Source organism: Aptenodytes forsteri, unplaced genomic scaffold (assembly GCF_000699145.1).
Source record: "Aptenodytes forsteri isolate BGI_AS27 unplaced genomic scaffold, ASM69914v1 Scaffold563, whole genome shotgun sequence".
In the NCBI taxonomy this organism is placed as follows: domain Eukaryota; kingdom Metazoa; phylum Chordata; class Aves; order Sphenisciformes; family Spheniscidae; genus Aptenodytes; species Aptenodytes forsteri.
The window spans coordinates 1,634,665-1,661,995 of record NW_008795318.1 but is presented as its reverse complement, the minus strand read 5'-3'; the positions used below and the strand labels follow the sequence as shown (position 1 = coordinate 1,661,995).

Sequence of the window (27,331 nt, the reverse complement as noted above, 5' to 3'; positions counted from 1 at the left end):
TCATAGGCAGTTCAAAATTCCAGCCGGACCTTCTATGGATATGCACTCTTCCAGCCTCTGTTGGTAACCATTTCTTCCATTTTTACATGGGCTTAGCCAATGGTTCTTGGTGTTGAAAGTCTTCACCCCCCAAACAACAGGGATTGCACTTTCCAAGGTGAAGTTACTGCATCATCCAGTCTCTTTTGTCTTCAGGGAACCCTGCTCTCCTCAAAATATCTACCAAAGCAAAAGAAATAAATAAACTTTGCAATGGCAAAGTGACTCAGATTCTACCTTGAAGAACAAATAGTTGTCTAGCTCTAGTTTTTGTATGTTTGCCTTTGGTCCTTGTTCTGGGTTCCTTGAATGCATCCTTCAAAATACAGAAAGAATCAATGGTTTCAGAGAGGGACCTCCTGTTGTCTGTTGATTAAGATACCTTGTCTTTCACAGCGCTGTGAAAGCTGAATTTTCATTTTAGTCTGGCTATGGAACCATCATATTTGAGTAGAAGAAAAATCAAGATTAATCCTGTCTTGTAACTAGCTAATGTTATGGACACCCCTCTGGTTTTTGAAAGACTTGCATAATAGGTCATTGAGATTGTTACCTGGGTTTCACTGTGAGTTAAGAGCAATTTACCCCTAGCTCAGATCAGATTCAACTGTTTTTACCTCCCTCCCCTAAATCTTTCCAACAGTCCTAACACAAGGCTAAGTCTTATCCCCACATGAGAAGGGACTTGCTTCAAACTAGCATATCAGTTCTGTGCATCTGTGATACAAATTATACAAGACTTCATAGGTAAATAGGAAGGAATTCAAATTTTCTGGTTCTGGGAGTTCAGTGCTCCATCCACAGACCATTTCCATTATTCATAACTGTATGTGAAGATCACTATAGTTCTTTTGGAAGAGACATCTCAGTATCCAAATATAAACTTGGATCATGAGACAGGGTTTCAAATACAGTATGTGCCAAATCATGTCAAAGCAATGAATAACCTTAATTAGAGGCTTTGCTGTACCCTCTGATACTAACTGATGGTATTCTTGCAGTTTGAATTAAGAAATATCTGATTCACTTTCATTAAACAATGTTTGATAAGCATTTTCTTCACTGTTTCTGGTTACATCATCAACTTAATTATAAAAAATTATTTTCCTGGGGACACACAAGTGTAATCAATGGAAATAAAAAACCCCAATCATAATACATCTATACGAAGGTACTTGCTCTAGGCTTTCTATTCTCCAAAGACATTTTAAAAAGACTGTTCCTCAGTTGTCTTTATGAAATAAACGGACCACAAAGTAATATGGAATAGTGAAAATGTTGCATTTCTGTGTTTTGATATGTATGAAAACGTAATCATCCTTGATTTCTGCTACTTTCAAATATATTTTCTGTATTCTGTCACTTTGCACTACAGTGTTTCATTTCACTGAAGACCTTTCACATATGGCCAGGAATAGGACCATCACTGGAAAGCTTATTCTTAGAATATTTCGAGGCTGATCATGAAAGGGCTATGTGTCCTCTGCATTGAAAATAAAATAGTAGTTCTTTGTCAGACCTCTAACATTGCATATTTTAAAAATGCTTATCGTTATTTGTAACTATAGGAGCTTGTGACTTTATACACTTTGCATACTGTATTCCATATTCTTTAATATACATGTTAGTACCAAATTTCAGTGAACATAATTTCAGTGTGTTTTGCCAACTCATAGCATGTCTTAGCAAAGGATGAAAGAACACTGAGATCTGGCCTTCTGACAACATGGTCCAGGAGTAACCCTTGTGTCTCGATAATGTTGAGGCTTTTGTTGTGGTTGTTTTTAACATTCTCACTTTCCTAATTAGCTTTTGTCATGTTGTCTTTGAACAGCTAAATAACTGAGATCTCTTTCAGGTGTCTTGTCTTTGAGATTAATTGTAAACATCTGCCAACTGGTGAGGACAGTAATTCTTGTAGTTGTTCAGCAGAGTTCCCAAAAGGATATTAGTTTATTTTCTAAAGCCCTGCTTTACAATTTCTTTGTAACCTCCGATTCTGTGTCTGGATTTTTCCTTTCTCTCCTTTATTAACAGTGTGTTCCTGGTTTTATGTGTAATACTTTAAAACAGTAGAAAAAGGTAGAAAGTAGAAATCAGCAACAAAGTAAAATGAAAATAGCCAGTTAATGTTGTATTTCATTCTTAAGATGGCATCGGACAAAAGTATGTGTTTATGTAATCTGTAGAATCTTTTTCTATTGTCAATGAGAAAAATTAATTGAAAAGTTTCATTGAAGCCTTTCCTATAAGGGAATAAAAGTTTTCCAGTATCATGCCAACATTTGGGAAAACCAAAAATATTTATTTCAAAGGCCAGTACAAGTAGGAATAGATGGGTACGTACATAAGCAACCTGAACAGATGGTTAAAAAAAATTAAAGTGGATGGCTGAGAAAAGGTCCCTCTGACATTCACTATTAGAGACAACAGTGGCTGTTAATAAAGCAGAGTTAATTCTATAGCAAGGAGTGAAATATTATTTAATCAGCAGTACTTCATACATAATTCAATTAACTGCCTTCACTCATCAGTATTAACGAGAGCTGGAGCTTGGATTAATGTGCTTGAGCTTCATAACAGCACTCCCAGTCTACTTAAATGCTGCCAAAACTTAATAAAGCGCTGCCAATCAAATTACAGTATCTGAACCCAGTGCATCAATGTGCTGATATCACAAATCATCCTATGCTCACATCATTGTTTGCTAATTCCTTATTTATGCTGATCTCTGCACTAAACAGTTTAATTAGTGTACAGTGGTAGAACAAGTTAAATTTCTTATCACTTTCTTGATGATGTCTTTAGGATCATTCAAGTTGCTGAGCAATAACTATAAATGGTGTATCCATGTGCTTTCAAACACAAGATTTTTTAAGTATTAACTTTAATCAGATGCATAAATTGCCACAGAGGGATTTCTATGAGTCAGAAAAATAAGGATGCTAAATTAATTTCTGCTTTGGTTCCGAAGAACATTTCTGTTGTGGTCTATGCTTTTCTAGGTATAACAAGGATCTCGCCCTCGGTTACAGTGAACAACACTGATTGTGCCATTTGCTGCTGCTGCTAGTACTCCTTGTGCTTTCTCTCACTCCAGGAAGAGAGAAGGGACAATGAAGGCTTCCAAAATATTTTCCTCTCTACTGTTGAGGGATTTGATTCTCAGAAGCTGATGAGGCTGCCTCAGCAGAAGCTGAGAAAATGATGCTTTGGTATTATGTCACATTCAGTGCAACCTGTGGCCAGCCTCAACTAGGAAGCTTCAGAAGAGCTAAGCCCAACCTTACAGAACTGCTGAAGGGGGCAGCAGCCTGAGGCTGCTTATTCCACCTTTAACTCTTCTGAAATAAATCTCTGCTGCTCCTCAAAACACTTGGCCGTGTTTCAGCTGGGTGAATTGAGGCCAGACCGTGGCACCCAAAAGGAGATTGAACTGCTGAAAAGTTCTTTGAAATGTAAGCTCTGGAAGCATTACAAGCTGTCAGAAGAATCACAGTAAGATAAATGACATAGAGAAAACATAGACGAGCATGCTTTTTTTTTATATTTCTTTTTAATCTTGACAGAAGAAAAGAAATGAAGATGTTGGAGGAATACAGGTTTTGTATACAGCAAGGGCCTGATAGTTTCAGGAGCCCACAACACAAGTTTGAGGGAAATTTTGTTTAAAAGGAATTTGGAACTGTAGATCATTCAGAAACATGTTCTGGGGGGCAGAAAGGCATGTGCAAGTCACACTTGACTGGATTCTACCTGAATAGATTCTACCCTTTACTTTGCCTTTGAAAATTATTCCTGTCATCTGGAGTATGTGAAATCCAAGGAAATAAAAGGTGTCATAACCATTCAGTTCCTCAATTCACGAGGTGAAATAGCAGCTAAGGATGAATTCCAAGTGGTGTCATTCTGTTGGGAGCTCTAGCACTGAATTTGGCATCAAGTCTCTTGAGGAAAAGTGAAGATTATAAAGTGCAGCAGAATACATAAAAGCATGAGGCAGCAACCAGAATTTCTCAGAAGAATAGAGAAACTGGGTCTATTAAGTACTTTGTAAGGAGGAACAATATTTATGCTATATGTTCACCAAGTAGTGCCATCTGAGGATTTAGCAATTAATCCAAAAAATATTAGATGGTTAAGGCTAAGTTGGATATATTTTAAAAACAGAAAACAGTGGAGAACCAAACCCTCAATTTGTAATAAAGTCAGCACAACTCTTATTAATTTAAAGAAAGCCTCACCAGAAGAATAGAGAAACTGGGTCTATTAAGTATGTTGTAAGGAGGAACAATATTTATGCTATATGTTCACCAAGTAGTGCCATCTGAGGATTTAGTTAATCCAAAAAATATTAGATGGTTAAGGCTAAGTTGGATATATTTTAAAAACAGAAAACATGGAGAACCAAAACCCTCAATTTGTAATAAAGTCAGCACAACTCTTATTAATTTAAAGAAAGCCTCACCAGTTTGCAACCTTTTCCATACAGTTAGTATTTCTCCTTTACCATGCTTTTGATAGGAGTTTTAACAGCGGAAGATGGAATGCTAAGTTGAAAGCAAGTATTTCCTGATCCAATATAGTTATCAGAACCTGTATAAGGATGGCAGATTTTCAGGGGTCCAGCACTGTGCAAACGCCTCACAGGTGGTAAAAGTTAATCTCTTGAGCATAAAATGAGCTACGTCCACATTGAAAAAAATAGTTTGAATCTTGTGATAAAATTTAAGTCATACTTTATCCTTTTGCCTTCTATTTAAAATAAATAAAGATTATCTGAAGGAAAAAGTACACTGTCTACACAAAATCTGGTTTAGACTAACAAAGAGGCACTCAGGCTTTCAGCCATTTTAAGCACTGAAGTCAACAGAGAAAGGAGAACCACTTTCTAATTCAATTTCTAAGTTTCAGACACTTTTGGTGACATTCAAAACAAAAGATTGATCAGAAAAATCAGCAGACAATACATGATGTGAAAAGTGCTACTGCAAGTATATTTCAAAATGGAAACAGAAGACTTGGTGATGAATGGACTGCAACAGGATGTTTTTCAGCAGTGGCTATGTTTGTCAATGATATAAAAAGCTGGCAGCAAATATAGCACTATTGACTTATGAATGATCTAGACACACTCAGTTTAAAAACAAAAGAATAAGTAGCTCATGCAATTCACTGTAGCAAAAGAGAATATGGCGCTTGCTGTGAGGGGACACATAGAAAACTGTCTCATTTCTCCATCTGTACTCTTAATAGTAACATTGTCAAAAAAACCCCAGTGTGTCAGAAGTTTTAATAGTTATCAAAAAAATGAGGAACAGATCCTCCTGCCAACCTTTTCTGCTTGTGAGTTTTATGCCCTCCACAGGGGGAGTGGCATAGACTCCATGCTGAACGTCACTGTCGGCCGTAGCTCCAAAGTCAGCTGTAAATTCACAGATCTCAAGGCTAGAAGATGCTGCTAGATAATGGGTATGGATTTTCTGTACATCATGACTATGTGTCATCCACCTACCACCTGTACTGAACCTAATAATTTGTCTGAATAAAGCAGTACTCCATAAACTTTACTGCTGAGCAAACAGCACGCTGTTGGCAACATCATACTTTGCTCTCCCTTTCAGCTCATCAAAAGATGACTCAATTACCATTTAAAAGTTTATACTGCCTATGAAGTCAGGGACTGTAGCATTAGTAGTCAGCTTGAATGTGTTTTGAAAAGAGTAAATGTATCTTAACAGGAAGAACTGACAGGTTTGCATGTAAGTGTTACAGGACAAGCTGCAAGTGTTGGTGTTAATTTTAACTAGGATTATGTATACAGTGAATAATGGGCAGATGAAAATGACAGATTCTGTCAACATTTAATAGGGGATGATAATTTTAGTAATGAAGAAAACATTTGAACAAGCCTGCCTAGTTTATGCATTTGCCCAAATTCAGAGACACCCAGATTCAGAGATTCAAAATGGAGGAATTTTTTCTCCCACTTGAAATCACAATTTCTTCTCTTTCTGGAAAGGTCAAGACAAAAGGTAAAATTGGTAATTAGAAACATGCTTGTGAAGGTTTGAGTATTGTGCTTTCTTAAGAGCTGTGGCAGGTATTTGCCTCTAAGGTGCTTTTACCTTATGGCAAAGTTTCAGGGAAGCTGCCTTAACATTATGTCTTGTTTAATGTTGAGCCTAAACCCGAAATGTTGACATCACCTTGTTTTTAAGGAGTGAAAAGAAGCTTACTTAATTTTAAATCTATTTATTCTGCCCAGTGCCACCTGCTCCTGTACAGTCAGTGGCCAGAACAGTCATTGCCAAATTCAGGATCTGTGTAAGTTGTTTTCTAATGCAAAATTTAATAGGATTTCTTTACAATTTAGAAATGCTAATGTACAAGGGATAAGAAGAAGAACTAGGAAAAGAAAGAATTTAAAAACTTTTGACAAACTGGGGAATTCCAATTTATTTATTTAAACCTCATTCATGACAAAATATGGGGATGTGCGTGCAGATTGAGAAGCTAAATGTATTTATGCGTTTCCACACTTCCATGTTGAGAACTTTTTTTCCTTGTGAGAGTTATTAAATGTTAGCCACGGAGTATCCTGTCAGATACTGCTTAAGCTTAAAGGAGAACATCCAAAGATCTTTTTAAGGGAGTTTAAATAGGACAGCTGAGTTAGGAAAGAGATGAGTATTTAAGTATGAGAGCAGACAGAAGTAGACAAACTATCTGCATTCATCCGTCATCAAGGTAATGCACCAAAACTTGCCTAATAGATGGTTTGTTACAATCAAATTTTCATGCACCTTAGACTACAAAAATAAAGTAAATATAGAATATTCAGCTTAAAAAGAAACTAAATAAGAATATCCTGTGTATCTTAAATTAAGGGGGTTTTGTGTACAGGCTAGCAAGTTGCAGGAATCATCCTAAACCTTATATGTTACTTAAAAGCACATTGTGACAGGGATCTAGTGGGAGTTCATATCAGATCTCTGAAATGGAAATTATCTTCTCCTAGGTTTGGGTGTCCTCACTGGGTGATATTCTCATTGGTTGGGTGTCCATTTGCTTTGCAACACCCAAGTGAGTTTTCAGGGATCTCGAGGTCTAGGATTTACCATCCAGCTGGGTTTTACATGAGTGTGAATGAAATTTCCAGCAGAAGATGTGAGGAGAAGCACTTTCCTCCTCCGTTACAGAGGGACCAACTATGATTTTACCAGGAAGTACAACTCATGAGTAGTTAGAAGAAGTAGATAGGTAATGCATGTGTTAAAGACCCACCTCTAACATACACATAATGAATAGTTCACAGGAGGAAACTTGAGTCCATCAAAATGTATTGGGTTTTTAATACTGTTAACACCTGTTTAAAATGTGAGCTTAATGCATCTTCAGCCTGTGGAGAGTAGCGGTTGCCTTGGAAGTAATATGTTTGTTTTGACTGCAGAAAATGAGGTTCATCTGCTTAATGAGTTATAGAGTGTTTTCAGAGTTTTAAGGAGTTATAAGAAGTGTTACCTCAGGGAAAAGAGGTCTTAAAGAAACCTCACTAGGCTGCAAAAACTGTGCTTCCTACTTTTTCAAAGAAATTTCTAGAACTGGAGACTTCATAATCACTGGCATCTTTGGAGACACCCAGGCAGGTCTGTGATGACTGCTGTGGACTTGTACATTAGGCAGTCCATCTGAACTGCTTTATCTAGACAACATTTCATAAGAACTTTTGATTTAAAATGCATCACAAAATCCTTCCACCAATGATGGCAGCAAGAAGCTTCAGATGGTATCAGAGAAGAAATTTCGCAGAGGTTAGTTTAGGGGGTTTTTCATTCTGCAAATTGGAGTGTATTTTTTGAAGGAAGAGAAACTGAAAATGGGCAAACTCAATTGTGTGAACAAAAATAAAGGTTCTTCCTCAGCCACCTGCAAATATCCCCCTCTGTTTAAAAGGTTGTGTCCACTTTGATTTTATATGCTACATAGCAAACATACAACATTCATGAAACATGCCAAAAAGTAGAAGTTAAAGGGGGAGTTTCAGGGATTGTAAAAGACATTAAGCATAAATTTGGAATCAGATGTACATAATTTATTTAGTATCTTTTGGCAAGTGATTTGTATTAGAATGTGTCTGTAATTCAGGGAAGCACTTAACTGCAAGCACTAATTGTATTTATAAAAATGTTTTGGCCAGAAGAGAAAGGGATTACTTGATAACTATGGCTTTTCTGAGGAAACAAAATGTTGAAGGATGTTTTACTGAAGAAATGATCAAAATTTTTTGAAACACACACAAAAGAAGAAACAAGAGGGAACTTTAGATAATCTAAAACTGGATGTTTTTCCACCAAAAAACCTGCAAGACATCCATTTTGAATCACCAAGAGTAAAATTGTTTTCTGCAAAGCCAGATAATTTACTATTGTTAGCTACTTCTTTCTTGTTAGGAAATACTCAGTGCTCAAATTGTTTCCTTTTGAAGCTGCTAAGATTTTCAAACTTAGGATGTGTTGCCGCTGAATTCATTACACTGAGGTTTCAAAAGAGTGATTATTACTAAAAATCACAATCATAGCAAACCAGTGGAGTAACAAGAACACCAGGCATTGTTATGTTCTGAAATATCTCACACGCAAATACAGCAAAAAGTATTACTTCACATCCTAAGACTCAGGAGCAAATCACTGGGCCAAGTCCCAAGAAGTGATGTATAGAGACCATTTTCTTATTAAATTGGCCACAGTTAATGCTACAGAAAATAAATTAATACTCCTTTTGTACATTAGGTAGTAGGCTGGTTATAAGTGGTCCAGGAATTGTCATTATATTGCTCTGCTGGTTTCCTTTGGCAGCATAATAGATATATCTGTTACTCTAGCTGACAACAGCTAATAGTGCAGAACAAAGGAAAAGCATCACTATTGATGTAGGTGAAGCTTCCAATGACAATTGCCTAACTATAAGACTCAGACTTTGCCCTGTTTCTCTTGCACCACAATTAAATAGCAAGGTAATTCTGGGTAGTACAGTTAAGACTTTAGGAAGACAGTGTTGCTAACACTAGCCATGAGAATTTCTTTTGTTTGTTTTGCTAAGGTCTTGTGATTCATGTTCAACCTTTTACTTAGACAGAAAATATTCCTGAAATAAGCACTTTCCATTTTCCTCATAACATATTCAGTCTTTTCTGTTAAAGAAGAAAGGCACGCAGAGTGAAATAAGTTTAGTCACTGCACATAGTTTATAGTTGCTAAACCGCTGTTGCTCTTCTGCTAAGCTGAATGCAAACCAAGAGGGATTTTTATTTCAATGTGTACCACTACAGTTCAGCAAAATTTCTACAGCTGTTTGAAAAGCAGGGTAGGAGCCGAATTGTTGAATCTTGAAATACCTTTCCTAAAGCTCAAACAGAAGAGTCCTTGCATGTATTTTTGTGAGAGATCAAGATAGAAAGCTTTTCTTAAAAGAAAAAAAATTCTATTTGTCCTGTCACATCTCAAAAAATCATTCCATTTGCTGTCTGCCTGGGACAGTGCCGAAACTCGGTTAAGTAAACTGGAAAGGAATACAATTTTGATTGTAAGCCTGGAGTTTACTTCTCTATTTCATCAGACCATACTGGAAAAACTTGTTGAGAATAAACTTCATCTATAGTGAACAGGTATTTGTACACAGCAATTTTAATAGGATTTATGATTACTGACTTAGCTATGGTAGCTTTGTGTTAGAGGAAGTTTAAACAGAAGCAAGAACACTAAAGATAGCTATTCTGTACTTACAAAGCCTTCTGGATATTACTCCTACTAGAAGTGCGTAAGTAATACAAAAGCGCGTTGCCGTATACCTAAAACACATAAGGCTGTTATAGAAAAATAAGCATTATGTTCATGAGTAACACAGTTTGTGTTCACTTTTTTACTGAGAGCACAAGTTGAAATCGTGTCAACTAGCACTAAATGTATTCAGATCAGCTAATATAATTTGTGTTTAAAAAGGAGTACTTTATTTTTTGCTAGTGTTAAACCCAGACTGGTGCACTGATGGAACCACTTTGTTACGGTTCTAAATGACCTTTTGACAGGTGCAGTTTCTCCGTTGGGTCAGAGGGAATGTTTACTTCAGTATGTTTATTCAACTAATTAAAATTAAAATTGAAACTAAAAAATCAAGTGGGAACTTGTCAGAATTTTTTTCTTCAGAAAAAATCTAGGTAGAAAAGGTTAAGAGCTGGTAGTTCCAAAGACTAAGGAATTACAATTAACTAGTTCAGTTAGCCCTATTTCCAGTATTACTCTCTTCATATTTCGATTTCTAAAAATATCAGCAAGCCTGTGACACAGAGTTCAACTTCAGCTTGTATTTTCAGTGATTATGAGGCTACAGATTTTGCCTCTAGGTGACATTTCTTTGGATTACCTGGTGTATTTGATAATCATATTTGTAATAAATTTTAGAGTTGATTTAAGAGCTGGATCCATAAGAAGGTACTTTTGACATTAGTCATTTTTGCAGCCTTTTCCATGTGCATGGCCATAAATTTTCTACTCCATCTGGATGTAACCATTTAACACTTTTCTTCCTAAACCTCATTTTCTCAAGGAAGGTGTGATTTTATTCTTCTACTGCTAGAAAGACCATCAAATGCTGTATCCACAGGCTGAAATTATTCAGAAAATGAGATGTATTCAGTTCTGTGTGAAGGTCACAAGTGATAAAGCCTCCAAGGCACTATCTTCCTGTGAATCTTTGCTGCCAAAAAGGCAACGTACATTATCTTTTACACGTCTCCCTTGGAAGCAATTGATGCTCATTCCTTCTGAGCTGTTACAGTCTCTGGCAGAGAGAAAGAGGCTGTTGGGAGTGTTCTAGAGCTACGGGCCCTCTGTTCTCCCCGTGACACACTGGGAAGTAGGTTGTGGTCTTTGTGCCTGTGAGAGATTTTACAGTTCTGCATTCTGTGCATTGCACCTCTGGCTAGTCTCTCCACTGCTTTGCTAAAACATATTGGGTACTGCTGTGATGCTCTTCAAGGTGGAGCAGTTACCTTCCAGATTGGATGATGCTCGTGCACTGCTGTATTTCTCACATAAATAGTGTGCTTGCTACTGTCATTTTTCACAAGCTGACATAAGTCATTGCAAACCACAGAAAGAAAATGTCACATGGTTATTACCTTACAAACTTATGCCACCTGCCAGCACTGGTCAGACGAGCAGCATTTTTTTGTAGCGCTCTGATTGACACTGGTATGAGATGTGCCTAGCTTAAGAAAACAGTTAGCTAAGGAAGGGTTCTGGAAAGATTACTGCTGTGCTAAACAGCTTTTCAGTCATAGTTTGTGGAGTTGCTAGTTGGAAATAATAGAGGGCTCTCCTTGCAGTTGCTATTTGATCTAACCTTGAGTACACACCTGACATTCACAACTCAGTTAATCCCGTTGGCTTTTCCACATCAAGGCGGTGCACTTCCATTTTCATGCACTGATGACAGCATAGCAGTGCATTTCCAAACCCTATCTTACATCAAGAGGGAGCATCCACTCCTTGCCTGTTACCTGCATCAATTCTTGCTGATGCATTCAGAGCAAATTTGATCTTATGATTCAATTGCTAGATTGAGTTGTGTGTTTGACTGCAGTTGGAAGCTTTCAAAGCAATTTGGGGGAGTTGCTCTCTCTGTCTTTACATGTATGTGTTAACAGTGAGATCAGATTAGAAACAGCAATAGCAGTGTATCAGAGTCACACAAGAGTATGATAGTGTCACCCTACAACACTGCAAGGAGATAGTTCCTTTAGCCTCCATCCTTAGAGTGTCCATACTGTTCTGGCACTTTGGCTTACACTAACAGTCTCCTTGAGCTGTTTTCAAGTAATCCTCTCTGAACAGCCTGTCCTGTGGGTCTACTCTCTGACCTGATGCTCAGTCCTGTAGCTACTGGCCTCCTGCCAGCTGCTGGGAGACTGCCGCGATGCATAGCCCTGCTTTGTTGCACAGCCTCCATGCTTGTCCTTCTCTGGCTCCTTCTTTATGTAATCCCTTGCCTGTTCTCCCCCATCCATCGAAGAGCCATTTACAAGGAGATTGAAGACACCGAACTCAGGGGAAGCACTAATCAGGCCCTGCCTATTTCAGATCCCTGGCACAACATGCAAACCCTTTAAGAACACATCATCTGCCCTCTGGCGGCTAATTTTAGATGGAATAATTATGACAATACCTCGGCATGGTTTAACTCACCACTTCTGATTTAATAATATATTGTAGCACTTGAGAAGGCCTTTTCTTAAACAAATTCAAGCATTAAAAAAAAAAATCATGCATGTCCTGGTCTTACACACTTTGATTTCTTAGCACCAAAGATCTAGTACCTGTAATATAACTAAATAAGATACATACATATATTTACCTACTTTTTGCAGAGAGTTGATTTAAAATTTAGACAGCAAAAGGATATGAGAGTAGAGATCAAAATCTGTATTCTGTGCTAAATTCAACATAAATTTCAGTCCCTACAGGCTGAATCTATAGCTGTTGAAACTTGCAGGCTATCTTCTTTTTTGACAAAGTATGTAGAATGGCAGTGGATCAGTGTGCACCCTGCCTCACCTGCGCACTGCCTCCATGCTCTGTACTGCCACTCCCTGCACTGCTTTGTAGATTCCTGCCCAAATCTATTCCCCCTGCATCCAGCACTGTCGCCTCCCTTCCTCAGCTCCCAAGCAATGCCTAGGGTATTTATTTGCTTGCCTTTTTTTTCCCTTCTGTTTTTTGGGGGGAGTTGGCAGTGTTTTGGGGGTTGTTTTTGTTGGCAGACAAAAGCAGCTTGAGAACCTTCCCAGTTAGCCTGTCTGATGGGAGTGCTGCAGAACATTCCTCTGTATTTGACTGCAAATACAGAAACTTCAAAGTAAATGAGAAAACACTTACTGGTATCATTAAATACACATTTAGGTGAGTATTTAAGAACCTTCACAGCCTTGTGAAAACCAATATATTTGCAAAATGTTTCCTCACTGACAGCAGAACTCAGCAGTTTCATTTGCTGTATCTCTGTCCAAAAGCAGCCTCAGCAAGATCAGCAAGGTTGTTTGGAAGCTCAGATTCACAGCAGAATTCAAAACTGAATGCATTAACAGACCAAAAGGTTTTAAATATGACCTTGTCATTAAAAAAAGTGCAGTATATTTGAGCAACACATATGGCAATTAATCCAATGGTAGAGGAGTTCCTGATAATGGCAAGTTCGTAAAGGATATTAAAAACAGAAAATTTGCTTGAACAATAGGTATGCAAAACTTGAGTAAACATGTAGTATTTGCCTTGCATTTGCTACAAAAGCCAACAGGACCGTGGACAAACCCACTTGAATAGCTCTAACAAGCAGAAGCGGGTTTGGAGTTTGAAGAGGGAAGATGTGTATAACATGCGATGTCTCTCCAGCTATTTGTTACATTTTAGCCATTTGGTGAAGATGAATAATTTCATTTCTTCTCTAGTTTGTAGGGGATTTACAGATAGTCTTGTACCAGTGCAGTTTCTTTCCTCTTTAAGAAGTTATTCAGTATTTATGTTGTTTGTACAGGATTTTTCTGGACTAGACACCACACTGATAGAATTTTCAGATTATAGAAGTGGCCCAGTTTTTAAAGAAAAAGTGAGTCCTTTCCCATCTTCCCTTATTTTCACCCAATTTCAGAGAATTCAGAGAATGCATTTCAGTATTTCTGAAAATTAGGCCAACAATGACCAGCCTTACACTCATTAGACTAGTTACCACCTGACATTCAGCTGATTGATGATGCGGGGATTTGTTGGGTAGGAAACCGTTACATTTCCTATGCAGTGTATTTGTCCCGTGGTGAGCACACAGAACACAGAAATCAGATAATGTGGCATCAGCCAAAAGAAAACCCTTGCACTCAGCTATCCTCTTACATCTCAGACAGTAATTCCTGTGTAAAGAGTTTGTCAAATGTTGTAGAGACCAGTAAGATACAAACACTGTTCTTCAGGAGGAAGGGAGAAGACAGCAAGTGAGACTCCTCTAGAAGATCCTTAGTTATTGGGACTCACATGCAGCCAGGTTCATCCCGAGTCAGAGGGACCACTAAGCCTTTTCTGCTTCTACCTGTTGCACACACAGGGTAGCAGAAACATCCCAGGAGTATTTCAGCCAAATCACTCAGTACAAGAGAGCTAGATTCTCCCTAAACATGCAGGTTTTCCTAGATAATGATTAAGCTGGCTTCTGTGCACAGCAGCAGCCTATCTGTAGAGGCTGTGTGCCATGTGGTGTATGTACAACATGTTATCAAGGAAGCAGTGACTAGATTCTTCCCTATCAGAAAGATCAGATCTTTAGTGTAACTGCAGTTAGGAAAAGCAGTAGATGACTCAGTGAAAGATCAATCACTGGACAGCAATTAGCTGAATAGTTTGATGTAACAGCTGAGGAGAGGCCAAGGTTTCTTTCCATTCCAAAATATTTTGTAGTAATGCCTCTGTTTAGAGTTGTGGCTTGACAGCACCGTGTTGGACTTCTAAGAGATCAGTATTACCCAACTATTTTTCAGCCTGTTAGTAAGTGCATCTCATCAGCTGTCCTAAGGACTTCTGGCCTTTCCAAGAACAATCAAAGTTACAGAGTTTTGGTAATCTCACTGTGGAAACACAGCATCCCCGGGCAGGGCCAGAGCCCTGTGGAATGGGGTCAGAGAAATCTGATTACTCTAGAAAATACCAGAGCACAGAACATCAGTGTTTCTGTCTTGAACTGTCATTACAGATATGAACTGCAGCGCTCAGCGGTGAACTCCGTGCTTGCTCCTCACTTGTCTTTGCAAGTCAGCAGAGCCAGGACATTTCTGCATTACTTGCTGTTATTAGCTGTAAGAGTCTTGTGGGAAGCCAAAGTAGTACATAGCTACAAGTAATTCTCAAGAAGCCACTGTCACACACAAATGTTTTGGAGAATGGGACTGGTTAACCCTTACTGGATGCTCCTTACACATAACCCTTATGCCTCAGTGCCCGCCTTCTTCAGAGTGAATCCCTTAATGTGCTGTAGTTTCAGAATGTGATGCTCATTATATTCATCCTAACAAAGGAAGTGCTAACAGATGCACACATATACTGAATTTGGCAAGAAACAGTTAAATTCCATCTTACTACCGGACAGTTATGTTTGTTTTAGTAACAGTATGCTGTGAAGCACTGGGATATCCAGAAAGAGCACTTTTGATAGAATAAATATGCTGTCTTCTGTAATTTATGTTCCTTCTTTCATTTATATTTTTCAGCAAAAGGATCGATACTATCCCAAAGACATTAAAATAAAGCTGAATCTACAGAACAGAGCTCAAGTTATCTGCTGGATAAGCAGTCTTTCCCCTTTCCTTAAAACAATAAGTTCCAAATTATTTTTCTCTGAACAACTTTCTCCTGTGTTCCAATTTCATCTATGTGAAGCTTTCTTCACTTTTCTTCTGGATCTTCTTTAAAACCTTAGATCTCACTCACCCTGCCTCAGAACAGTCGTTCATTTTAATAGTAACAGCCAAAGTCCCCAGTTTTACAGCATGAACCACAGCACAAACAGAAAAACGAAAGATGAAGAAACATGAAGAGGAAGGTTGCTTTTAGAGATCATACGATAGCTCAAAACCTGGGTTTCCTGCATTTCAGTGCAAAGCCCTATTTAAAGGGCAGAACGACCATTGCAGCTTTTTTGCATTTCATCTTTTTCCCTTTCAGTCTACATTTAAATCCAGGCCAAACTCTCCCTCTTTTCCACCCCCCCAAATTACAATGAGCGTCAGACAAACTTACTCAGTTGTGATTGCCGACTTGCTCTTTGCCTGCTTCAAGGGGAATCAGTTGAACCCTGGCAGTGATTGATGACTGAGGGACTGACCAGCCTTGATTAGAAACTGCCAGCTGAGTGGCAAGTAATTGATCCAGCTAGTTACTCATACAAGCATCCCAGGCACTGGCAGATGTAATAAGGGAACCCAGTGTATGACTGAATGGCAGATACAGGCACTGATCATCCAGTCCAGTATGCTCAGTGTCTTGTGTTGAGAAAAGAGGGAGGGGGTGTTGCCTTCCTCCCCTCCCCTTTTTCATTTTTAGCTCTTTTACCAAGAAGGATTTCCTTTACCCAAGACTGACATTGTAATGAGCACTCTGCACCAACTCCATTAAACATCCCAGTTTCTTTTTAACCTTTAAACCAAACTGTCCTTTAATCTGTTTTCATTTCCATTTCTTGACACAGTTACGGTAAACCTTTCAGCAGCGGAAACTTCACTAACATTACACAGAAAGACAGTTTTCCCCAAGACTGTATATCGTTTTGACTGGAATGAGAGAGAGAAGTACACTATATTTTCAGGATAGTAGTAACAATGGCCCTAGAAGATTGTTACTGAAGTTGCTTAGTTTTGGACCTGGATATACCTCTGCCTATATATACACCCCTTCCTACTCCTGCCATATTAATAATGCAAAAAGAAGAAATAATATGAAAAGCATCAATAAGTACCTTTTAAGCAGCTGACCTATATTTTTGGGAAACATTAAAGCAGTATTTGATTGTATAGTTTTAGTATATGTGTTAACTCCCCACAGTGTGGCAGAGAAAAATCTAATTACATACTGTTGTACAACTGCTCTTTACCCTAAGATTAACATAATTTATATAAAAGTGAATTAGTCTGTTTTAATCGGTGCAATGAAAGAAGTGGTAGTGTTTTTACACTGGTATCCCAAATGTGTAGATGAAAATAAGAAAAAGCTTTGCAAGGTTAGAGGTCAGTAATTGTGATTGCTAAATACTTTTTTCCAGGTAACACTCTTAATTGAAGAAAATGTTTAATTAGGCAGAAATAAGCAGCTATAATTACAAAGGTAAATTGAAGAGGGTATTGCAGGATGTCTCTATTAAAGGCATAGCAGAAAATTAACACTTTTTTAAAGAAAGTATCTTTCCAGAATCTTAACTCCTAATTCCCCCTTCCAGATTTCTGTTCCTTCTCATTTATCCAGTGCAGTTGTTGAACTTCTCCTGTCATTAAGAATCCTTCGTAGAGAGGGAGATGACACTTGAACAGACCAGTATGAAATTAGTAGTATGTAATATGATGCTGCTAGAGTTCTTCACAATTTTCATTTTTTTGATACATTTCAAGATTTATTGATGAAAAATTTTAATATTTTTTACCATCTTCTGAATAATGGTAATGCTGTCTTACTCTCAAGGATATATTTCAGCTGTCAACTTTTTGCTTCTTAAAAAGAAATCAGAATACTTTCAGTTCTCAAATTTGAAAACATTGTGATACTGTCTAATATTACTGCAGTCTGGAAATTTCTGTGACCAATTACTCACATGAATGCCATTCTATACTCTGTCATTTCTTTGGTGTCCCTGATTTTTCTCTCAAAGCCTTTATGACTTTACGTTTGGCTTTTATGTAGAAGCAGAGCAGGTCATGTGGTTATCCAGAGGCATTAGTATGGTAATTTTCTTCAAGTTGAGTAGGTGGAAATAATTAATGGACTGCTTTATTGATGTACATAGATAGCTGATTCTCTCTGTGGTTTCAATTCCCAGCTTCAATAAAATAGCTTGAGATTTTATCTGAGGGACCAGTAATTACACGGGGCAAGAATAATTGCTGCACAAGTACAATCTGATTGTGTTTTATGCTATTGCCAGGGCTGGTGTTAAAGCTTAAATATATAAACAAGGATCTGTTGCATGAGTAAGTTGACTCCTTTTATTTAAACTCATGAACTCTAGAATAACTTAAATTCAGAAAATCTGTGCTCTTAAAAGTTGAGCAAACTTCAAAGAGGAAGTTACAGTCTTAGCGCAGTGCAACACAAATAACTTTACTGTCTTGACTAGACTCCATCTCCTATTATTGACAGTGACCAGTAGCAGATACCTTGGGAAAAATAAGCACCTATAAAAATAAGCACCATAAAAATTGGATCACATTTGTTACTTTTTATCTCTCAGACTGATGCAGATTTTATGTGAGGATTTTGGCAATTCAAGTCACTGTGGTATTCCTCCTAGAGTTCTGACCGACACTAATGAATTTGTTCATTTTATCAATTTATACTAGAAGTCATTTTTCTGATGCTTGATTTTGAGACAGGTTCTCGGATTCATTCCCCATAAAGAAGCTCCTGTGTGGGAACCTCCCTAGGCACCTTTGTAAGCAATAAGGAAAAGAACTGATACAGCTTTACTGCTACTCTTTCATGCCAAACTTCAAAGAGGAAGTTACAGTCTTAGCGCAGTGCAACACAAATAACTTTACTGTCTTGACTAGACTCCATCTCCTATTATTGACAGTGACCAGTAGCAGATACCTTGGGAAAAATAAGCACCTATAAAAATAAGCACCATAAAAATTGGATCACATTTGTTACTTTTTATCTCTCAGACTGATGCAGATTTTATGTGAGGATTTTGGCAATTCAAGTCACTGTGGTATTCCTCCTAGAGTTCTGACCGACACTAATGAATTTGTTCATTTTATCAATTTATACTAGAAGTCATTTTTCTGATGCTTGATTTTGAGACAGGTTCTCGGATTCATTCCCCATAAAGAAGCTCCTGTGTGGGAACCTCCCTAGGCACCTTTGTAAGCAATAAGGAAAAGAACTGATACAGCTTTACTGCTACATTATCTTTCATGCGCTCCTTTTACAGTTTGAAAAAAGTTATTAGTGGCTTTTATGCCTTTAGCAAATTGTTCTTCAGTGTCTTTTTTTGGCTTGTCTTATTTTAGTTTTATATTTAAGTTGTCAGAGTTTATAATCTTTTCAATTTTTCTTACTTGGACACCATTTTTTGAAGCATGCTTTCTTATTTCTAGCCACCTCCTTTATTTTTCTGTTGAAGCTTGCTGGCTTCTTGGCCCTATTTAAACAAAGGCTCAGAATAAACACATAAAACCTTAAAACTTAGCTTATATTCTGGCAATCCCAGTGCCCATTTTACCATTTAGGTGTTCTTTTTAAAAAAGCTTCATCATTTTTATGTAGTTCTTCATTACACAAAAATCGACTACATAAGGCTTTTCATTCATATAAAGATGCCGAATTCAATGTAGTATGATATCTACAATACAAACTGTTGCTTCTCTAATTACTTCCTAAACCAAAGTCCCTGCATTGCTCAGACCTAAATCAGAGGTTGTTTCCTCAGTGGAAGGTTTGCATAGCTAACACTATTTTAATGTCCTACTTATTCCAAGTGCCCAGCGCAGGAAGCATGATCATCAGATCAGTGAGACACAGAAGGTAGACAGGAGGTTGGTGGCAGGACAGTCTCCACTTGTATCTAGTTCTGAGGATGGCAGCTTTTTTTAAACATGCTTTTCTCCCAGATATCTTCTTCTCTATTTGATTTGCTGCTAAACTATCTCATTCATTTATATGAGGCAACACAAGGAACATAGTAGAAAGTCTGCTGTGTTTTTCCCTGAACTCGGAAGTTGTACTGAGAAATACGGGGCTATTTCCTGGATATTACAAAACTTTGCAATAATAGAAATCATTTGCCTACTGTGCATGAAACCTGCCTGCCCTTTGCTTTTGTTCCCAGAGCAGTAATAAATCATGTGTGTTGCCAAGGTTAAGCACTTTTAACAAAAGTTAGCTTAACAAATATAAGCTGTGAGTTGATCATAAGAGACCTTAGGAAAGTAATGCAAATGTACAAACAGGAGGGTAGAGCAGGGAGAGAGAGAAACTTAGGATTCTTTGAAAACTTTGAACAACTAAGAATGACTCCTGCCAGTGATTAATCATGGCACAGAATAGAGATCAGAGCCTTAAATCAGGAGAAAAGCAGAGAGAGAGACGTGATTTTATCTTAAATAAATTCTCATATGTTTTATGGCTTAGAAACAAAGATTATGATTTTGGTGTAGAAACCTTGCAGAGCCACTCTTTGCAATTGCAGCCACATTTCCAAGTAAATGCAAGTATCTTTAAGGACTCCCTAGATTGTAAAGTTGAGAGCTGATGGGGTAACACTTCACCAGGTATGGCACGGCCTTCTAGTCTTTCACAGTCATTTCAGAATGGAGAACACAGCCAGGACTTGAATGTAGCAGACAGACACAGCCCAGCACAGCTTTGCTACCAGATGAACCCCCAGGAGTGCTCTGTCCTCAGGGCCGGGTGTGCTGGGAAGCACAGCATCATCTCACCCCACCCCAAGTGCTGCATCTGTTCTCTTCTGAGCTAGACCCAACTATTTCAGTCAGTGCATCATGAGGACTCTTCAGAAAATGCCTCAGAGAAATTCTGGCTACAGACTCTTTATGGCTTTGCTAAGAACAAGATGCAGAAAGAGAGCATGAGGTAGAACTCTGAGAAACTTCTTTATAAATAAGCCCTCGACAGCCAGGCAAGTGATTAGGAGACACTGCTTAACTGTCCACAACCCTTTCATGACCTAGACAAAATTTTGAGTCCAGCATCATGTTTTTTCTAAGATAAGTAGTATTTAAGACATCATACACAGCATGCGCCTCTGATCCTATACTGGGAAAACCACTGCCTCCTTTCACAACGTAGATGCAGACTGTTACATGTCCATCAACACACTCTGTAGATGGTACCATTACGCTTATCTGCAAGTTTGCTGTACCTACAGCATAAGGGCATGCCACATAAGGGCATCCTTATCGGACTCTGTTCACTCATTGCTTTTCTCTGGAGAGGGGAGGCTTGTATTTATTTAGGCAAATCCTTGGTACTCATCACTAGGAGAATAGCATTCAATCCTTACTTTATTGTTCTAGCTGCTATTATTTCACTGTTGTTATGCATAGGTTTGGTAAAAGCCATCAGGATCCCTCATTCTATTGTGTCATGCTGATACTAGAGCATCTTCATATATCTCAATATAAATTGTTCCCAGTAAATAGAGAAAAAGAGCAGCTGCAATAAGATACAGACTGAATAAGGATGTCAGAGATATTTTCATAGGTGTAAAATACAAGTAATCCCCCCACTTTCTCCCCATATAACCCCCCCCCCAAAAAAAAGTCAGTTTTCCATAGTGTGCCAACATACAGAGGAAATAAACTTTGAATTTATCCAATTTTCCTTCTGTTATGAGAAGGTTGAAGGCATGACATTGATCAGGCAAAAACTTATCACTTTATGTCTATGTAACATGTTTGCAACAAATCAGCTCTCAAGCGGTATAAATTTAGGGGGATTTATAGGCAAAGGCAGAGATGACATGACCAGTATACAGAAACATTTGGTAGAAAAACCAGTAGCTAGAGAACCTTGTTAAATGAGATTGTAAGCTAGTATGTGGGCTGCATGCAAACTAGCTTGTAAGAGCAGCTCCTGTACAGCACAGGAGCCAGGCTGCTGCCTAAAATGCTTCAAAGGTCCACACACAAAGATGCAGCACATTCCCGCTCACACATGACTAGATTTTTAAGAAAATACAACCTAATTGTGGGGAAGGAGATACTGTTTCATTAGTGACTTAACCCCTAGTAGAACCCTGTCTGTTAGCTAAGCTGGAATAATAAAATGATGAATATTTTGATATGTTTTTCTAGATTCATACACTAATTTCTTTAGACTAAACAGTTAATTCAGTATTTGTGTTTAATTTAAGCCTTGGTTTCCTACATGAAGCCTCCTTGGATTTTTCCATTACTGTTCTAAATACTTTTCTATTACTTTGAGCATCTAAGCAGCAGCACTAATTACTGTAATTAAATGTAATCAGACATTAATATTCCATAAGATCCCCATCCAGTAGTTAACTTAGGTGTGCAGTCTTAGGTCAGTCATCCTTAATTAACCTTCAGTTAAAGCATAAGCAAAGTCGTTCTGATCACTGGAGTAAGTTTACCATGGCTGAACTTTCTTTTTGTCTAACCATAGATAACAGAGCTAGCAACAAGCACATATTGGAGGGATTCTTAAGCATGAGCTTCCTAGGCATTTAGAAAGAAATCAAAGATTGTAACACAGACTTACATGTCTGGGTGACAAGTCTAACCTTTGCAGTGCAACATCACAATATCGGAGCTCCACCTTCTTGACTTTCAGGTGGTAGGCTGGTGTGACAGGCATTGCACAGAATGCAAAGTTTCCCTGTCAAAAACAGAAATAACATTATAAAACATCCCCTCATAGCAGCTATTTTCCAGTGCAGCTTTTCTAGGACAATCCCAGTTGCATCATAAATTCTTTAAGTAATATGATCTTGAAGATAACGGCATGCCCTGTTTGGCTTGCCATTTGTGCTGGTTTTGGCTGGGATAGAGTTAATTTTCTCCATAGTAGCTGGTACGGGGCTGTGGTTTGGATTTGTGCTGGAAACAGTGTCGATAACACAGGGATGTTTTTGTTATTGCTGAGCAGTGCTGACACAGAGTCAAGGCCTTTTCTGCCTCTCACCCCACCAGCGAGGAGGCTGGGGGTGCACAAGAAGCTGGGAGGGGACACAGCCGGGACAGCTGACCCCAACTGACCCAAGGGATATCCCACACCATGTGACGTCATGCTCAGCATATGAAGCTCGGGGAAGAAGAAGGAAGTGGGGAGAATGTTTGGAGCGATGGCGTTTGTCTTCCCAAGTCACCGTTACGCGTGATGGAGCCCTGCTTTCCCGGAGGTGGCTGCACACCTGCCTGCCCATGGGAAGGAGTGAATGAATTCCTGGTTTTGCTTTGCTTGCGTGCGCGGCTTTTGCTTTACCTATTAAACTGTCTTTATCTCAACCCACGAGTTTTCTCACTTTTATTCTTCCAATTCTCTCCCCCATCCCACTGAGGGGGTGGGAGAGTGAGCAAGCAGCTGGGTGGTGCTTGGTTCCCAACTGGGGTTAAACCACGACATCTATAAAACATGATAGGAAAACACTTACCAAGATCAGCCATTTTCCTGAGGCTACACTACTCAGAAGATATTTTCCACCTGTCTCCCCTCCAAGGAATATCTTCCCAATGGGTTAAGTCTACTACAAATGTGAGGTTCAAATCCAGGCAACACTCTATGTGGCTCCCACAAGAGTAGCCAAAAACTGCAAGCAGAAGCAAACATTCACACTGCAAAATCCTGCATGCAACTAGCTACAGCAACCGAAAAGCTTTTTATAAGCAGCTGATGGGTTGTTTTCAGCTCCACCCTCTGGGCAACACACCTGTGCTCCTGCCCTGAGGACTCAGCCACATGCTCCTTCCCCCAGCCTGAGTTTGTAGACTTTGTCACACACAGTTTGTAGATTAGAAGGATGCTTTGAGGCTCAAAGGTTATGAAAACTTTTAACAAGATGTAAAAAGAAAAAATAAAGCCAAAAAAGGCATCAACATTCGGACCTGTGAAATTTCCACCTGCTACGCAAAACTACAGAATAATTCTGATAAAGTCAAAGTTGCCGTATATACTTTAGACAGGGACAAAGTGTGCAGACACAAATTTAAATGTGTCCTTTGTGTATCTTGTTAGTTGCTCTTTACTCATTTAGTCAGAAATTTTTTCAGCGTCCAAAGAGAAGTTCAGGTTGATCTTGTCTATAAATCGCAGATTAGATGCAATATGAACCTTCAGCCTGCAGTTACCTGATGAGAAGCAGTATATAGTTACATCACATTTTTCTTTTTCCAATTAGGGGCACAGAATCTCTGAAAGTAACTCAGCTTGTCAAAAATCAGGCGTTCCTCCATGTTCCAAGCCATTGCACGTACAGGGAACTATCCTTCTTCACCATCAGAGTGTGGCTTTTCCAATGTGATTTTTTTAGATCAAAACTTCAACTAAAGAAAAGTTTGGGTGAATGGAACAGAAATTAGTAGAACCTGTCTAGAGGGCAGGCCTGTTCTCTGGAATGAGAACATCCATTGTTCTCACAATGTGTGAGCTTCTCTTAGAATAATGCTGGTTTTTTTAAAGAATTCTACTAAATACGAACACTTTTAAGAAGTTGAGTAGAATGGAACAATTTCAGTCCAAGGACACATTGTATGTATGCAAAATTAGCATAAGGACTAATGGGTCACATTCCTATTGCTCAATAAATATTCTATAATACTAACAGCAAAGGAGCTATTAATAATTGAATCTGGGAATATATCTAGGTACTTTCAAAAGAGAAAAAAAAACCCCTTCTTTCCTGATACAAAAATATATGAAAAAATATGTTTTGGTCTTTATGCATGGAGTTCTAAATTTCAAGTGCTAGATGAATTTGCCTGTTTTCAGTTTCAGTGTATGTATGTAGACAGTATGACAAGTTTAATTATCTAGCTATCTGCCTTGCATGTATTTCTCTAGTCTTTCCAGACTTCTCTTAAACTTGCACTTTTTTATATTTTGCAGTTCCCTCCTTTTGGGGTTTGGTGAACTCAGCTTGGAATCTTTGCTCTGTTGGGAAAAGACAGTCACCTGTCAATATTGAAACCAGCCATATGATTTTTGATCCCTTCTTAACTCCACTTCGCATAAACACAGGGGGAAGAAAGGTATGTGTTCTATCAAGTTCTGGTATAAAACCAAGAAGTTAGTAGACTTACAAACATTTGCTATATTTTATATTTCTAAAGCATTTACACTTTTATCTCAGTCAGCTCTGAGGCAGAATAACAACAACATAGTGCTTTGCAGATCACATATTTCATCGCTGCTGGAGAGAGAGCAACCATACATTTTTAGGTGTCTTCTAGCACATTTTTTTTTTTCATATTAACTATTACTTGGAACTCTGCTGTCTGGAAGAATAGCATCTCACTTAGAAACTCCACGTTTGTAATTATATTTGGTGTTCCATCCTGAGTGGCATTTTAAAGGTGCTATTCTAAAAGTGTTGTTTAAGATGGCCAGGACCTTCTTTTATTCATCTAAATGAGGATGACATTGCAGTGCCATCACGTTAAGGGGTAGTAAGGGACAAATGAGCTTCTTTATGTTATGAAATAAAAGGAACTATGAGATACGTATCTCAGCATGGGACAGGCAGACAGATGTGTTCAAAAAGTATCTAGTTTCTGTGTTATCTACAGCATGTTGGCACTCATAAGAAGATTTTTTTTATTGGGCATCTCCTCACATATATTAATTAGAAAACATAATGGCAACATTTATTTTAATAGATCATAAGTAAATCTCCAAGGATACTGGATCAGATGGAAATGATAGGTTAGCAAAGACTATCTTACTCGTATAAAATCAGCATGATAATTTCTTGTTGGAAAGTGACTGCCACAGCTGACTGGTTTATTAACCTCTATTGCTGACCAAACCTTATCTTGTTTACCCGGATTTGGAAAGTATATCTTAATAAGCTGAGGTACAAAACCAGAGTCATTCTGGGTTAGATAATGTGTATACCTGTGGCGCAGGCACCTAGACTTCTAGGCTAGTCTCTGTAGATTGAAGGTGGAGGCAGGAAACAATCTTGACAAAAGGATGCTCTGCAAATGGGTGGAGATTGCTGTCTGAGGTATGTGTACATATAGAAATACTGCTGATAGATGCTTATCAGTGATCATATCATCCCTTTTTTATACTATAGCTAAGTTACGTTAGGAGCTAAAATTTGCATGAGGTTTTTATTGTAGTAAAAACCTTAAGTTCAGTAAATGTTTCTAACAAGTTTTTGCAACTCAGCTATTAAAGCATTGTGCTAATGCATGTATATAAATCAAAATAATTCACAAGAAATTATTTATGACTATGAATTTGAAAAACATTCAAGCATGTGCATTTGTGCTTGCTGACGCAGTGCTCAGAAGCAGAATTGAAACTGTTATATGTCAGTGAAAAAATGCAGAAAGTTAACAAGTGTAAACAATGAAAGCAGATTTGGATCCCAAGCATGTTTCACTTTTAATAATCTCATGCTCATATCAATAGCATAGTTAGGGACATTTTACATACATGGTTCTTAAAATTATTTTCTGCTAATTCATTCTCTGTGTTTACTAAAATAATTATACTTACTAAAAATGAGGAGTACAGACAAATTTTAGAGTATAGCACCAAAAAAAATTTTTGAGACCTACTTGGTTCCTAAATTGCCATTCAAAGCATTTCAAAAACCAAACTAATCCTAATGATTATGCTTAATGATTTTTCTTTCACTAAGGAACGTATTCACGGTATGGAAGTTTGAGGACAATCCTCAAATAACTAAGTTATCGATTCTGTTTATCCAACTAGAGGGTTGATATTTTTCAATTCTAAAATTATTTTATAAATAAAACATCTTGAACCTGTTAGCACTGTTGGAAATAGTCGTTAGTTCATAATGTTTTTGTGTTGCTTCCCGTATGTGGGGGTGCTTAAAAGGGTATTTTAAAGATTTTCTTGCTTATTCCATGCAGGCAGTTATCTCTTACTCAATCTGTAATACAGAACAATGCAGATTAAAAGCCATCGTGACTTACAATATCAGAACAAGCAGAGACTCTAAGAAAAGGTTATTCCAAAATGATTTATCTTCTCCTGTTGTCTTGACAAATGAGATTTCTGCTGGAAACAGCATGAGGTGTTAGGAATTTGCTTTGTACTTCCCATTGAGGTTCTGGTGGTACATGTGCACATACGTCAGAATCGATGTAAGCTTCGTCACAGAAATTATAAAATGGGGTTATCGTTACTTACTGAAGGACAGTAATGCCTCCAACTGTGGTCCAAATTTCAGAGTAATATGTATGTTTTGCTTTTTAAATAGAAATGCATTAAGGATTTTCATTTTGATACGAAAAAGTTTTATTGATTCTGCTACTTATGTAAAGGCTAACATATTTCAGATTATTTATAAATTATAGTATGACATAATATGAAAGTCAAGAACAAAATTATATGGAAGTTGTCAGTGGGTCAAAGCCAGGAGTTTCAGAATATTTAGTATCTTTAGCAATTCTAAGAATTCAACTGTTTTTTTGTACCAGCTCAGGATGAAGCAAATGTCTGATTATTAATAATAATCCGAGGCACCGATGGCCTGGGAGATGCTGTATCAATAACGAGGTGTTCTTACCACACTCACAAATATTAGCCTGCTGCTGTCAAACAGTGATGGCCTTCTATCATGTTACAAGAACAGGATTTGTTCTAGTTGTGGTTAGTCTGTTTTAGAGCAATTTCTAAAATGGTTGAATCAAAATTCTCCTTTGAGGAAAAGACTGCAATTTTGGTACCTTAAAAAAAATTCTTTGCTCATAGTTAAGGATTCAGTGTGGATTTGATTTGGCAGGTAGTATATTTGTGTTCACTTTTTT

The 27,331-nt window shown here is 37.9% G+C and overlaps 1 protein-coding gene across 1 annotated transcript in view; it reads left to right on the top strand.

Annotated features, from left to right (window-relative positions):
- CA10 (carbonic anhydrase 10) overlaps positions 1-27,331 on the top strand; it is a 215,746-nt gene that overhangs the window by 59,551 nt on the left and 128,864 nt on the right. Inside the window, exon 3 of the mRNA XM_009279683.1 lies at positions 24,429-24,571. Coding sequence (XP_009277958.1) covers positions 24,429-24,571 — 143 coding nt within the window. The remainder of the gene's footprint in view (positions 1-24,428; positions 24,572-27,331) is intronic.